At 36.8% G+C, this 13,232-nt stretch overlaps 2 protein-coding genes across 2 annotated transcripts; both read right to left on the reverse strand.

Moving 5' to 3' along the window:
- Nucleotides 1-256: 256 nt before the first annotated feature.
- On the reverse strand, nt 257-2,076 carry LOC149169029 (uncharacterized protein PHLOEM PROTEIN 2-LIKE A4-like). The gene is made up of 2 exons (XM_089427013.1): nt 1,965-2,076; nt 257-643 (listed from the first exon to the last, which is right to left on the reverse strand). The coding sequence occupies exons 1-2, from the start codon at nt 2,060-2,062 to the stop codon at nt 262-264; spliced, it is 480 nt and encodes a 159-aa protein (XP_089283139.1). The 5' UTR covers nt 2,063-2,076; the 3' UTR covers nt 257-261.
- Nucleotides 2,077-2,087: 11 nt separating this feature from the next.
- LOC149169030 (uncharacterized) lies at nt 2,088-3,038 on the reverse strand. Its single transcript, XM_089425051.1, has 2 exons — nt 2,382-3,038; nt 2,088-2,266 (listed from the first exon to the last, which is right to left on the reverse strand). Exons 1-2 carry the CDS (start codon nt 3,036-3,038, stop codon nt 2,222-2,224), a joined length of 702 nt encoding a protein of 233 aa, XP_089281177.1. The 3' UTR covers nt 2,088-2,221.
- Between the last annotated feature and the right edge of the window lie 10,194 nt (nt 3,039-13,232).

Raw genomic sequence — 13,232 nt, forward strand, 5'->3', positions numbered from 1 at the left:
TAGAAAAGGAAATAAAATCTCGTGAAAATGAGGCTTTGCCGGTTTTGTTTTATTTAATGGTAAAACTCAACAAAGTCAACAGAGTAGCCTACGAAACAGAGTCATCATGTGCAACTTCCAAAACCAAATAAAATATGTGTAGGGAGGGACACAACCAGCAGCGTCGACGAAACAGACGCACTATTCACAATAAATGCAACTAAGTCTACAACATGAAACAGATGCAATATACACAAGAGATGCAATTATGTGTAGATGGGCTCAATCTTCACGCCGACCAGAAGAAGCCCCACGTTTAGGAATCCTCCGTAACACTTCTTTCATATAAAATTTGATGTGAGAGTCATCACCATCGTCTGTTTCGGGTCTGGTTGTAAATTCTCCTGCAACCACTTCCATCCATCCACCATTTATACCCTGGTTTTCGCCTCTTCTTTCATTCAAACGCTTCTCTAATTCCATTTGTTCTCCCTTTGGCGTTGTAACAGAAAACCTAATTGGCACTTCCCACCCAGAGGGATTTTCTGTGAATTTAAGGGCAAACACCACTCTGTAGTTGGTATTCGGAGACAAAAGCCTGCAGTCGATTTGACCACGGATCTCCAACCACCAAACCACTGATAATTCCGCCAGCACCTCGAATCTGAACACAAACCATAACGTCAATGTATACTCTGTGAGGGTTTCCTCTGTTTAAAAACAAGGAGAGTTAACCAGGATCATGCGCTAGCTTGAACCCCATACAAAGAGCACACAACTTATAAAAAGAACAGACACTAAAAACAATCGAAAAAACTAGAGAATCATTGCTTCTTTTATGAAATAGAGAGCAAGGCCATTTATCTACGGCAGACTGGGAATACTCGGCATTAAGGTTGGGCGGTTGGTAGTTCACCCAACAACAGCAACAAGTCAGAAGTCAAATATACACAGCTTTTAGATCACTGTAAACATAACCACATGGTGAATGTACACAAACACACCTTATAACTTATAAGTGCAATTTAGGGAAGTATGAAAAGACGTGAAAAATAAAAAATGGGTCTGGGCTACAAGGTCTGGATAGATACCCTGTGTTTTGTGGATGAGTGTTTGCAAAGAACCAGACCCTGAGAAGGGAGTAACACCAATGCCTAAACACTTAGGAGTTGAAACTAAAGACGAACTCACAAAAATGTATCGAAATGCATGAACATGAGGCCTGAGGAGGTTGAAAGATCCAATTAGGAAGTATGATTAAATCTCTGAAAAAGAGGGTCAAGTAACCACAAAGAACATGATTGAATTTTGAAGCGGCAAAAAAATGAGATGCAGAGGCACAGAGACGGCAAACACTAATAATTGTCATATTAATGTTCCAAAGAGCTTGAAAGAAAATTGGTGTTGATTAAGAACCACAACAAAGACTTCAAACGAATACAAACACCAGAGTCCTGTAAAGACTAAAAACTGCTAACCGAAAGTATGACCAAAACTCTAAATGAATAAAGTAGGACCAAATTCTAAAAAGAATCGAGTGACCTATAAAAGTCTACATAAAATCTTCAACCTGCCACAGAAGGCTAAGCAAAGACAAAATGTGTGCAACTTCCCTGCAAGTGCAATCAACAGGAAGACCCAAAGCGAAGAGGGTATTCAATACATCAAGAGGAAGGTACTCATTAGGCGTTCATTTGGCTTTCTCAGAGTCTCTTACCGCCTGGGCATCTGACCTTTGATAGATCATAGCCCAAACCTAAGCTCCCCAGGGAAATATCCAGTGATCTCCGCATGAATCGTGATTCAGATAAACCCCAACCACAACATTGATCCAAAGGCATATCCAGTAATCTCAGCGTGATTCAGATAAACCCCAACCACAACATTGGTCCAAAGGCGAAAGACACAACTGTGCAAAAATTGACTCCCACCCAGCTTCCACTTACATTAGAAGGATCGCTTTGAACACACGCAATCCTCCATACCTGTAGAGCAATGTAGGCATTCCTGAGCCTCGTTTTCGGAAAATACAATATGGGGTCGACCAAAAAATTAGCCCCAAAGAACTCCAAATCATCGTCATGCTCTAAAGCCAATAACTGCCTGCATATGATTTTTGAACCAGATAACTCCATGAGAAGCCATCACAGAATACCGTGACCTCAAAACCAACAAGAGAAGGAGACCCTTAAACAAACAAATTGAAAAATAAAAAGAAGAAGATTGATAATCAAACCTGGAGTCACATGTAACCCAATTTCGCTGGGGATCCTTCCAGCCAGGCCATCTATTGTTGTTCCAGCAGAACAAAAACATATGAATATGAATTATTAATGAGTTGATGAACGGCGTTTTCCCAAATATGACAACCAAAACCCTGAGAATAAGTGATATATAAATACCTTTGTGCCCCCATCTATGAGAATTGGATCGACGAGGCGAGCGCACAGTTTTACCATTGAAGCTGGGACAGGGGGGTCAGCCCTGGATACGATCTGGTGGCATATTTTAAGAAGGGATTTGTTCCACAGATCGCCCGAATAGGCCACAGAATTGAAGAGCTTGGAGACAACTGACAATCTGCCAATGTCGCACGGCATAGTCAAGGAGAAAATGACCAGTATACAACTCTCTGGCAGGTCCAACATACCTGTCTCGCGTTCAGGTTCAGGATCAGGCACTAATCCAGCAATTGGGTTCCCGATGGCTGCCATGGCTACCTGCTCTAAAAAACATACAAAGACCAAGTAAGTAGTTTTGGACTCGGCGATGATAGGGTAAATTTTACGGTTCAGTGTTTCAAGTTCCTGCCGAGGATTGTCGCTGTATGCAACGGCTGAAAGAATCAGCGCATCGGCAAGCCAGACGGGATGACGGTCTTGCTTGATTATTTGGCTGTGCGTGGCCATCGATTTTGTTGTTCTGCGAATACTAATGTCTCTCCCTCCACACCACCACGATGTCTGGCCTCCCCAGGCGCCTCCTTCTCGTCTGTGCTCACCGCAACCTATCTTGTTGAAAGACGGTTGACGGTTCGTATGGAGCCTGGCGCCTGGCATTGCGCAATTGAAATCAACGGTTAAGGATTACTCGATCGTCTAACAACCAAATCGAATGGCACATATTACGACAGCATTTTGGAGAGTTTATTTCAGAGAAAAACGCCTTACGGCGTAAATATCAATATTGATAAATATAAATAAAAATAAAAAAAACATTTAAAATCTTTTTTAAATTTTGTAATTTTAATGTATTAAGATTTAAAAGGAAAATATAATTATAACCAAGATAATATAAAATAGTGTTATGGGATGGGGCGTTGTTTATAAAATTTTTGGTTAAATTTTGTAATTTTAATGTATTAAAATTTAAAAGGAAAATATAATTATAATAAAGATAATATAAAATAGTGTTATGGGAAGGGGTGTTTATAAAAAATGGGATGGCTCTTATTAGAATGGGAGAAGTAATCGGAAATCATATTAATTAGCAATGAGATGTATAGTTAATATAGGTTGGGTAAAATAGATTTTATAGTTAATTTGAGTTATTTGAAACGTGGTTGTAAATAAGATATTTTAGAATGATAGATTGGTTTGTAACTAGTATAGAGTATAGATTTAACTTGAGTTGATAGGGATTTTTCTTTAGGGTCAAGCTGTGTAAAATTTGGAAAAAAAATTACACTCTTCTCATTTCGTGATATATCTCTATGAATATGTAGTGGCATGTGGCATGTTATATATATATATATATATTATTGAATATTTTTTTATATGACATATGTACATGTAATTATTTTATATTTTAATATAAAATTGTTGTTTTTTTTAAATGTGCGTGTGTAATTTTTCATTGTTTAAATTGTATTTTTGAATTGTATATAAAATACATAACTTAAACTTTTAAGTCCAAAAAACCTTTGTTAGATTTCGACAAAAAAACATATACCTAAAAAAAATCAAACTATAAAATATTGAGACTACTTATTTTAACTATAAAAAACTTATTTTTTTCAATTGGTTTATATAATGTAGACATTAAATTTTAAAACAATATATAATATATACATATTTGACAATAAAATATTTTACATAACATACTTCAAATGTTTTAACCATAAAACTTTTCTTTTTGGTTTATATGATCTATACATAATTTTTTTTTAAACAATATATAACATATACATAGTTGGCATTAAAATATTTTACATAACATGTGCATCTAGATCTACACATTAAAATGTTTTTCTTGTTATTGATAACCCACATTGAATTTTTTTTGTTGCTATCAATATTGTTAAATGTCACATATTAATTTTATATTTAGAATTGAATGAATTACACATATCACTCTTAATATTTTTATTAGTAAGTACTTTATATTTTTCTTTTTTCTAACTTTCAATTACTTTTTTTCTTTGGACATTGAATTATAAACAACATTAAAATATTTTTTTAACATTTTTTTATATATCTAGATACATGTGAAGTTGATATCGATATAAATTAGTTAACACAGAACTTCAAATAGTTTATTTAAATTGTTGAAATATTTTTCAAAAGTATAAAGTTTAAACATCTTACTCACACATTTTTTTTTTACTTCTAGTTACTTTATATGAAATTATATTACCTCACTCTCTCTTGTATGGCGAGAAACTTGGGGGACATCTCCTTTCTCTCATCTGGCATTAAGTACATCTCTTCTCCCGTCTGTTGGAAACTTGGGGGGACTTATCCGCAGTGGAGTCTCACCCAAGGCATTATTGATAGCTGGAAACGATCCGCATTATTGATAGTTGGGGCTTTATCATCCCATTTTCTTTAAGCATTTTAGTCATGTGCTTAGTAAGCTCAGCGAAGTTAGGAAGAAACCTCTGAAGGAAGTGAATCTTCCAAAAGAAAGATTGGAGGGCCTTATTGTGTCTGGGGAAATAAATAGAATTGATTGCCTCAACCCTTTCTGGATCAATCTTAACCCCTTGAGCAGATACAATATGGCCCAACCAGTTTACCTTCCATCATCCCAAAAAAGGTCAGAATGTCCAAAACTCTGTCCCAAAAAGAGAAGGGGGAATACATTCAGCTGTTCAGAGAATTTGAAGATGCATTTGCCTGGAAATATGAAGATCTCAAGACCTATGACCCTACCATTTTCCGGCATCAAATACCCCTGAAGGAGGACATCAAAACCTTCATACAAAAGCAAAGACAATTGAATCCCATGCTTCCCCCCTGGTACAAAAAGAAGTCAATAAATTATGTGATGCCAAGATCATCATTCCTTTTAGGTATTCAGATTGGGTGGCTAACTTGGTACTAGTCATAAATAAGAATGGAGAAATAAGGCCATGCGTAGATTTCATAAACTGAAACAAAGCATCATGAAAAGACCACTACCCTTGGCATAAGATGGATCAAATGTTGCAGAAGGTAGTTGGATCAGAAAGAATGCCCATGCTAGATGGTTTCTCAGGTTATAATCAGGTAAGAATGGATCCAGAAGATGTCTTGAAGACCACTAGGCATTGAATAAGGGCAGTTGGGGCTAGTTTACTCCTCAACGAGACAGTTGGGGCTCTTCTCCTAATTGTGACTGGGGCAGGGCAGTTAGGTGAGGTTATACTTGCCTTACTCCAAGGGTGGGTGGATCTACGTCCAGGCTAGATTGATTGGACAGCCGACAACGTAGTGGATAGTCGGACCAGTAACCTTGCCTTATGACTTACCGACGAACCAGTCACCCTACCCGATGACTTGTAAACGTACTAGTCACCTTACCTCCTCATTATATACGTTGCGTACCTAGGTCTCGGCTAGTCCTTCACGTGGATCACCTGGCAGGGGATAGATTGAGATTACTGGCTACTTCGACTGGCGGGGGATAGATTGATTTGACAAAGGTGAGGTGATACTTTCCAAGATGAGGTGACTTATGAGTGAGGTGACTTATGACTTGGGTGAGGTGACTTAATGGATAGGATATTTTGATTGGATAAAGGTGAGGTTACTTCTGACTTGGTGACTTGGGTGAAGTGACTTAAAGCTCCAAGGTGAGGTAACTTAAGAAATCAAGGACCCGGAGGGGCTTGCGCTTCCTAGTGCAAGGAGTCATTCTCAGACTTACCTTATCAATCAAGGACCCGGAGGGGCTTGCGCTTCCTAGTGCAAGGATAAAGTGAGCTAGGGTTAATTGGATTATAACTAACTCCAAATTCAAGTAGCCAAACCCTATGGAGGAAACTGCAAGATGAGACAACTTTAGGAATGCGAGATTCAAGCTTGGATATGGAAATTGGTTGCAAATATTGACTTTGTTGTTTAATATCTATCTCTATTTCTTCAACAACAAAAAAACAGCTTGGCATGGTTTTGGTTTGCAACTTTAATTAATGATTGGTTAGTGAAAGATTTAGGATTGATGGTTGACACAAGTAGTTTATGGGAAATTTTCTTAGTAGTCTTATTCACTAAGTTGTTGCTACACATTTCAATTCCACCTAGTCTACATCTATTTGAATTTTGTCAGGTGTTATTTGTGGTCACCACCATCCTTGGGCTCCTTGTAATCTTGAGAATTGAATTTCGTATGGTCTTTGAGTTTACATCTTCCTAGGTTGTCTCCCTTTGGTCTTCTCTTATGTGGGTTCGGTTCCTCCAAGGTGGAGCCTAAGAATTGGATGGGCTCTAGCGCTAGTCCCATCTTCTATCTCCCAAGGGAATTTGTTAGTGTTCTAGAAGCAAACTTGTTGACTCTCTCCTTTTATAGGCATTTGGATAGAAGTTTTTCTTTGCATTTGAATTCATTTTTATAGCTCTAAGGTGTTATAACTCCTATTTATTTCTCCATCATCTTTGTTGCTAGGTTGCCCTCTTCAATGAATCTTGTAGGTAGAGGAATCTTCCGTACATATAGAAAAAAGGAATGACAACAAAGGTACTCTTCGCATTCCTAGTCTGCCCCCTCCCTTCAACACTCCTCAGTGTGTGACTAAGGCTTGGTTGGAAGCAATGAAGGCAACCTTAGACTTTTAGTATTAATTATTAAAGGAAACCAAGAATGAGATGGTGGGATGGAGACAACCAACTTTGTCTTGTAAAGGAGTAATTTGGAAGTAAAATTTAGGGAGTAGGTTATGGACTCATTTTACTATATGACTAGAGATACAAAATTCCTTAAACTCATTGAATTATATTGGATGAGTAAAGCATTAATTACCTAGGTAATTGAATAAAAGGGTAGCCAGCATCATACTATCTTACATAAGTTTCACATAATGGAACAAAAGTTTAATTATCTTTATAGAGAATTCTTCAATATTGAAACTACTATCTATAGATAAGAAGACTCTCAAAGAAATCACATGGAAGACAATGACGAGTTCCCAACATATGCATGTATTATGTCAAATGCCATCTTGTTGGATGAGAAGTTGAGCTACAAATGTTATTGTCTAAAGTAGGGACACAAGACTTCAATCTAAACCCCTTTTCTTATCTTGTTATGCAAAGAGAATTGTCAACTGCATATTTTTTCACTAGTTTTATTTTTGGTTTGTTGGTGCTAGTAGGATAAGTAGGCATATATTTCAGGTTTTTACCTTTCTTTAAAAACTTTCAAATTTTTTGTAAGATAAAAAAAATTGATAACCCAATACTATTGTAGTGTTACTTTCCCACATCAGACAATAAAGCTTATACAATTTTTGCAATGTACTAATAATAAGACCATCTAGCTTACTATAAAGAGAGAGTGTGCCTGCTTTACATCCTAGTATACTATAGATATTATCACATGACAACATTTTCAAAAAAATAAATCATCATAGATCCAACGTAAACTCAAATCTATTGAGTATCAATAGAGATCAATTTTAAGGTGTAAATCTTTTTATCACTCTCAGTGCTCTATAGCCCAATATGACATAGATGTTGTATGTACATATTCTATGTCATATATTAATTTGTTCATATTAAAAGGTAAAATTTGATCCCTGTGGATACTTGATAGATCTGAGTTTAAGATGCATCTAAACTAGTGGTAAACCTTTGATGGTCAAAAATAGATATCATTACACCAACTTTATTATTATTATTATTATTATTTGAAAAATGCTACTTATGTTAAAAACAAATAAAATGTGTAAATCTTTAAACAAATTAATAAGGAGTTAATTAGGTTTAATTCAAATGGTTGAAAGATAAAATTGTTATCCTCTCCACTTGAATTCAAATCTCATTTGTAACAAAATCTTGTATACCTAAAACCAACATTACACTAATTTCCCAAATAATGCACAAATAACTATTTAAATACGGTGCAAGGCCCTTTTTAATGAAAATGGTGTCTGTAATTACCCCAATGGGGGTGGATGAACATGGACATGGTGGGGTCAAGGGGGGGTGCCAACAATATACTTGTGACATACATCCTTATAGAATGATGGGTGCAGATAGAAGTTTGTGTTTTTTCCTCTAAAGGCTTGGGAGCTCAAGGGGGGAAGGGTTTACCTTATTGTGGCCTCGTATGCCTAGGGTTCGAAGCTATGAAAGTAGGTCATTATCTCAGGGGCGTGCTCTTATGAAATTATGTGGTAGGCAAGCGCAGGACTATGAAATTTGGGACCCTAGGACATGGGAAACCCTAAACTATCACAACAATTGGGTGTAAAAGGGGCATGGCCGATGGTTTCTATGTAGCAGAGTTGCAGTCGATCCCACATCCTTTCTCATAGTTTTCTTATGAGGTAAATCATAAGCTTGTTAAGTCTGGCTTCCATTTTGAGTTGTTGAGTTATTTTGGCTTAATTGTGAATTTTGTCCCCTCTTTGGCTTTATTCAGTGTTTTGGCTTCCATGGTGCACTAGGCCTACCCTTCTATGTTTAGCACACCCTATATTAGTTTCCATTTTGACAGTCTGGCCTAAGAGATAAGTCACAGGCAATTTGTAACCGCCCCTCCACCCACATTTACCCAAGCTAACTAGTTCATCGGGGTAAACATGTGACGAAGAGTTACTATGATATGATTCAACTCCCCAAGTACAATTAAGGAAGTGGAATCGATGAACCAAAACCAAATTGACCTTCCTCAGGAGCCACAGGAACCCCAGAGGCTAACCAACCACTCCAAGTGCCCAACCCCTGAGTTAACTTGTCTTTTGACTAAACTAGACCCTTAGTCGCTCTCATGACAAGCCCTCGATGTGATCAAAACCCTCCAGTCACTCCCACAACAAGGCCTCCATGTGACTGCAATCATTTTCAGGCAGTTCTATGCTAGCGACCCTGAATTCTGAGCCACTTTTTCAGGGCTAGGACTCAGGCCTCTGCCCAAAACTTGATGAAATTCTAAAAAATGATAAATAACAAGAATACAATTCCTCTAATGCAAAACTTAAACAAGGACCTAACTTGACTCATCCTAACCATGACAAGAATTTCGTCAAACACATCATGAACATGTAATGTACAAGTCATAAAAACACATATGAACATAGGGACCTCATACTTATCTGAGAATCATCAAGAAGGTCTGATGCCCTCTCACATTAGTTGCATTATCATCTATTAGGTCATTCATTCATTAACATTTCATTTACTAACTAAAACATGATGAGAACCATAACTCAAGATTGTCATAAAACCATACTTATAACCAGCATATAACCAAATAAATAACAACAATAGAACAACCATCAAAGTCATATAATAACAAGTACATTTACACACAAAACATAAGATGAAAGAGCTCTTATTAACATATGCAAATCCAACCAAGACAGGGACTTCCACATACCACCCGACCATAGATTGGGCTTAACCAAATCTCTCTTTCAGTTAATCACCCTCGCACCATATTCCAAGCATAAATGTGGGATCTCATGGAATAAACCAAAAAAACTAAACAATGGCATCCAGAGGCCAAACCAACTCAACCCTCAACCAGTGATTCCACCTCGCGTTTGGACGTCACTAACCATCACCAAATCAGTCTCTATACAAGATTTTCAAGGCTCCAGAGTGTTTGTTCCAACCCGACTTCCAGGACTAGTAACTCAACCAACAACTACCATTGGGATCCAAAATGTTTTTCCAACCAAGGCTTACAGGACTAGTAACTCAACCCACCAAGGGCTCCAGAGCATTTGTCCAACCAAGGCTTCTAGGACTAGTAACTCAACCCAAGTTGTTGCAAGGCTTCTAGAGCATTTATCCAACCAAGGCTCCAGGAACTAATAACTCAACCCACAACATTAAGGAACATGAACACCAACCAAAAAACAAAAGGTAAAACCCACAACGCCATGGCTATCTAGGAAATGGCAAGGCTAGGCAAAACCATTATCAATCCAGGCAATCCTCCATGCCAATAACAGATCATAACCAATAAACCACATGCATGTTCCATGCATGCCAAAACTAGCAAGGAAATCATACATGCAACTCGGTACTTGCAAGAAAAACTCATTGCAGTTGTTGATCCCACTGTCCGCTTGCATTTTCCTCCTTGCTCCAAATCCCAAGTATGCCACACTCCTCCAAGAGTGATCCAAGAAAACTCTAAGTGTCCAAGAGTATGAGGGAGAGAGAACTCCAAGCTAAAACTGAAAAAAAAGGTTGTGAACTGATCCTCATAAGCCTTTTTATCATTGAGGTCTCTATTTGCTTCATTTTCCTCCTCACATGCAACCTATGACCTTTCACCTTCCTTTTCTCCTATTTTCCATTATTTTCATAAATAAAATGCCAATTAATGCCTCTTTGCCTTTGTCATTGCCTTTGGCAATTTCCATAGCTATTAATTAATCACAAGTGATCCCCATCACTATGTTTTTGCCCAACATTCCGCTTGGAAAACGTGTCTCATGACCTTGGTTATTATTTTTCCTTTATTAACTTTATTACATGGATTTTAACCCGGGGTTGTTGCACCATTGGAATTCCTACTAACCCAAACTACATTTGGTGGCCTGAATCTCGTCTAGGGGGAGAGACATTGCTGAAACTATGTTTTTTTAACCTATAGATTGGGGGTTTCCAATTCTCTATCCTTCTTTGGGACTGCAGTCAATTGCATTCTTGTGAATATATGGGTGTTCTATATTTTCTAAGGAGGTCCTTTTCTTGGGCGGCTTGGGAGGCTCTTCCCCTACATCTTGTATGTGGCCATCCCAAGCTAGGGTTTACATGTGCCTTGGAGAATTACACTATGCCATGTTAGAGTGACCAAGTTTGTTAGGGGGTTGGTGAGAGGGGTCAGTCAATCCATTCCCACCTGGAGGCTCCAAACCATGGAGAGGCAGCAACCTCTCACCCAATCCACTTCCATAAGCATGCTCTCAGTCTAGAAAACACTTGTTGTTAGCACATACAACTTAAAAGACTTTTGGAACAACTTCTCATAGATAGGAAAGATGACCGAAATGCATTTATTTCCTTCATGAATGACCTTCAAAGGAATCAGTGGCATATGCATGACAAATTGGCTAGTCTACAAAGGGGACAATGGTACTCGCATGAAAACCTGGATCATTTAGAAGGATGATTGGCCCATATGGAAAATCATGTACATTGTAAATTCTAGCCTTTGCCACTCCTGACTCAAGATTGGAGAATCCTACACTAGTAACTTCATCAGATTCATAATGACTCTTTGTTGCTTATTGAACTTGATGGTATTTTGGTTTTTTGTTCCTTTCTGTTTCTAGATTTCCAAATCCTTTTGGCACCGTGTGATCATTTTTGGAAACTACATGCTGGACAACAAACATGGTAAGAGTCAAGCTGGTAAAATTTTGGAAAACAATGGACAACGATGTAATATTTTTGCGCACATGAAAAACCTTGACTTGCAAAAATAAAACGGCATCTTCAATTAACATCTTTTAACAAATTCACTTTCCAAAAACAACAAAACAATCTAAAAAGAAATCGTGAAGAGTCTCAATCTATTTTCAAGATAAATCAAGAGAGTACTTTGTGAAAGGCAAGTTTTAGAAGACTAAAAGTCATGTAAAGAACCACAACTTGTAGGGAACCTTGAAGGGCCATATTCCATGGAGCCAATTCACTCACACATTTTCTTTATGGTCCTCACATGTTTTCTTCAACTTATTTTACAAAGGAACATGAGTCTTTAAATATAATATATTATTAGGTTCTTAGATATAAATGAGTTTTTAATCTTTCAACCTTCACTCATTCTAAAAATAAATATATTTAACTATTGTAGTCTAACTCTTCTATGTTTTGATTTTTTTGTAATATTTTCTAGGGAAATTTACGTGAAATCTAATAGAGATTTGTTGGAATCATAGGTGTGAGTTGTGAAATCTATAAAATCTGAATTCCCCAAAGTTTTTCCAGGGCATTGAATTCATTTATGCATTTAAAAAAACATTTTAAAAAAACAAAAAAGTGTGATTTAGACAAAAATTGTATAACTAGATTCCAACAAAAGAAACCAAAACATAGAATTTTTTTTCCTCAAAAAAATGTTTAATTTTATTATCGTTAGAAAAAAAAAATACATTTTGTTTATACATGTCATGCATGTATTCATTTGATGGTTCATAATACTTTTGAAAAATAGCTTATGATGGTGTTATTGGTTACAAATCGGATTTGCAAAAAACAGTAAGTATCATCTGAAACAATGTTGAAAAGTGACATATGAGAAGTAGTCTTTTGATATGTTTACAAAATATATAAAATTGGGTTGCGTAAGTAGCCCCAAATTTGATGGTTCACTTGTTGAAAATATTAAATATCAGTAGTGCCAATATAAAAACAAAAGGCTATTGATTCACATCTTCAATATGTGCTTTCATCCTTGTTGGGCGATTTAGTTGTCTGCTAAATCCCTGTCATTTAATTATCAATCTGGGGTATCGTAAACTTAGAAGCAAACCAAAATATATGGGACCTTAGATGAAATAGGTGTAGGAAGTTTGTTTAGAATGGAAATGCATATTACAGATCTAAACTATCAGATCTATTTTATGAAAGCATAAAAACAAATGTTTGATTAATGGAATTATTTTACTTTAGAAGATAGAGAAGAGTCTCTTGTTCAAGAGTCCTAATTGTCCTTCTCAATCTTCCTATAATAACATTACCAAACACCTAAGAAAGCAAGAAAGAAAGCATATAAATGAAAGCAAGTAAATGTTGTTTTCAATTCAATTCTTAGCTTATGGAGAAGAGTCTCCAGGAGGACTTGATTGCCCTTCTCACATAAAAACTATA

This window comes from Pinus tabuliformis, chromosome 4_2, assembly GCF_031772625.1.
Source record: "Pinus tabuliformis cultivar Carrire ecotype Pingquan chromosome 4_2, CPIR1, whole genome shotgun sequence".
NCBI classification, from domain to species: domain Eukaryota; kingdom Viridiplantae; phylum Streptophyta; class Pinopsida; order Pinales; family Pinaceae; genus Pinus; species Pinus tabuliformis.

What these genes read in the sequence shown, in the direction of transcription:
- LOC149169029 (XM_089427013.1), bottom strand. Translation starts at nt 2,062, where the DNA reads ATGACGATGATTTGGAGTTCTTTGGGGCTAATTTTTTGGTCGACCCCA. An exon ending in ATGCCTACATTGCTCTACAG is followed by an intron (nt 644 to 1,964) that starts GTATGGAGGATT and finishes GTTTGTGTTCAG; the next exon opens with ATTCGAGGTGCTGGCGGAAT.
- LOC149169030 (XM_089425051.1), bottom strand. Translation starts at nt 3,038, where the DNA reads ATGCCAGGCGCCAGGCTCCATACGAACCGTCAACCGTCTTTCAACAAG. An exon ending in TCATAGATGGGGGCACAAAG is followed by an intron (nt 2,267 to 2,381) that starts GTATTTATATAT and finishes GAACAACAATAG; the next exon opens with ATGGCCTGGCTGGAAGGATC.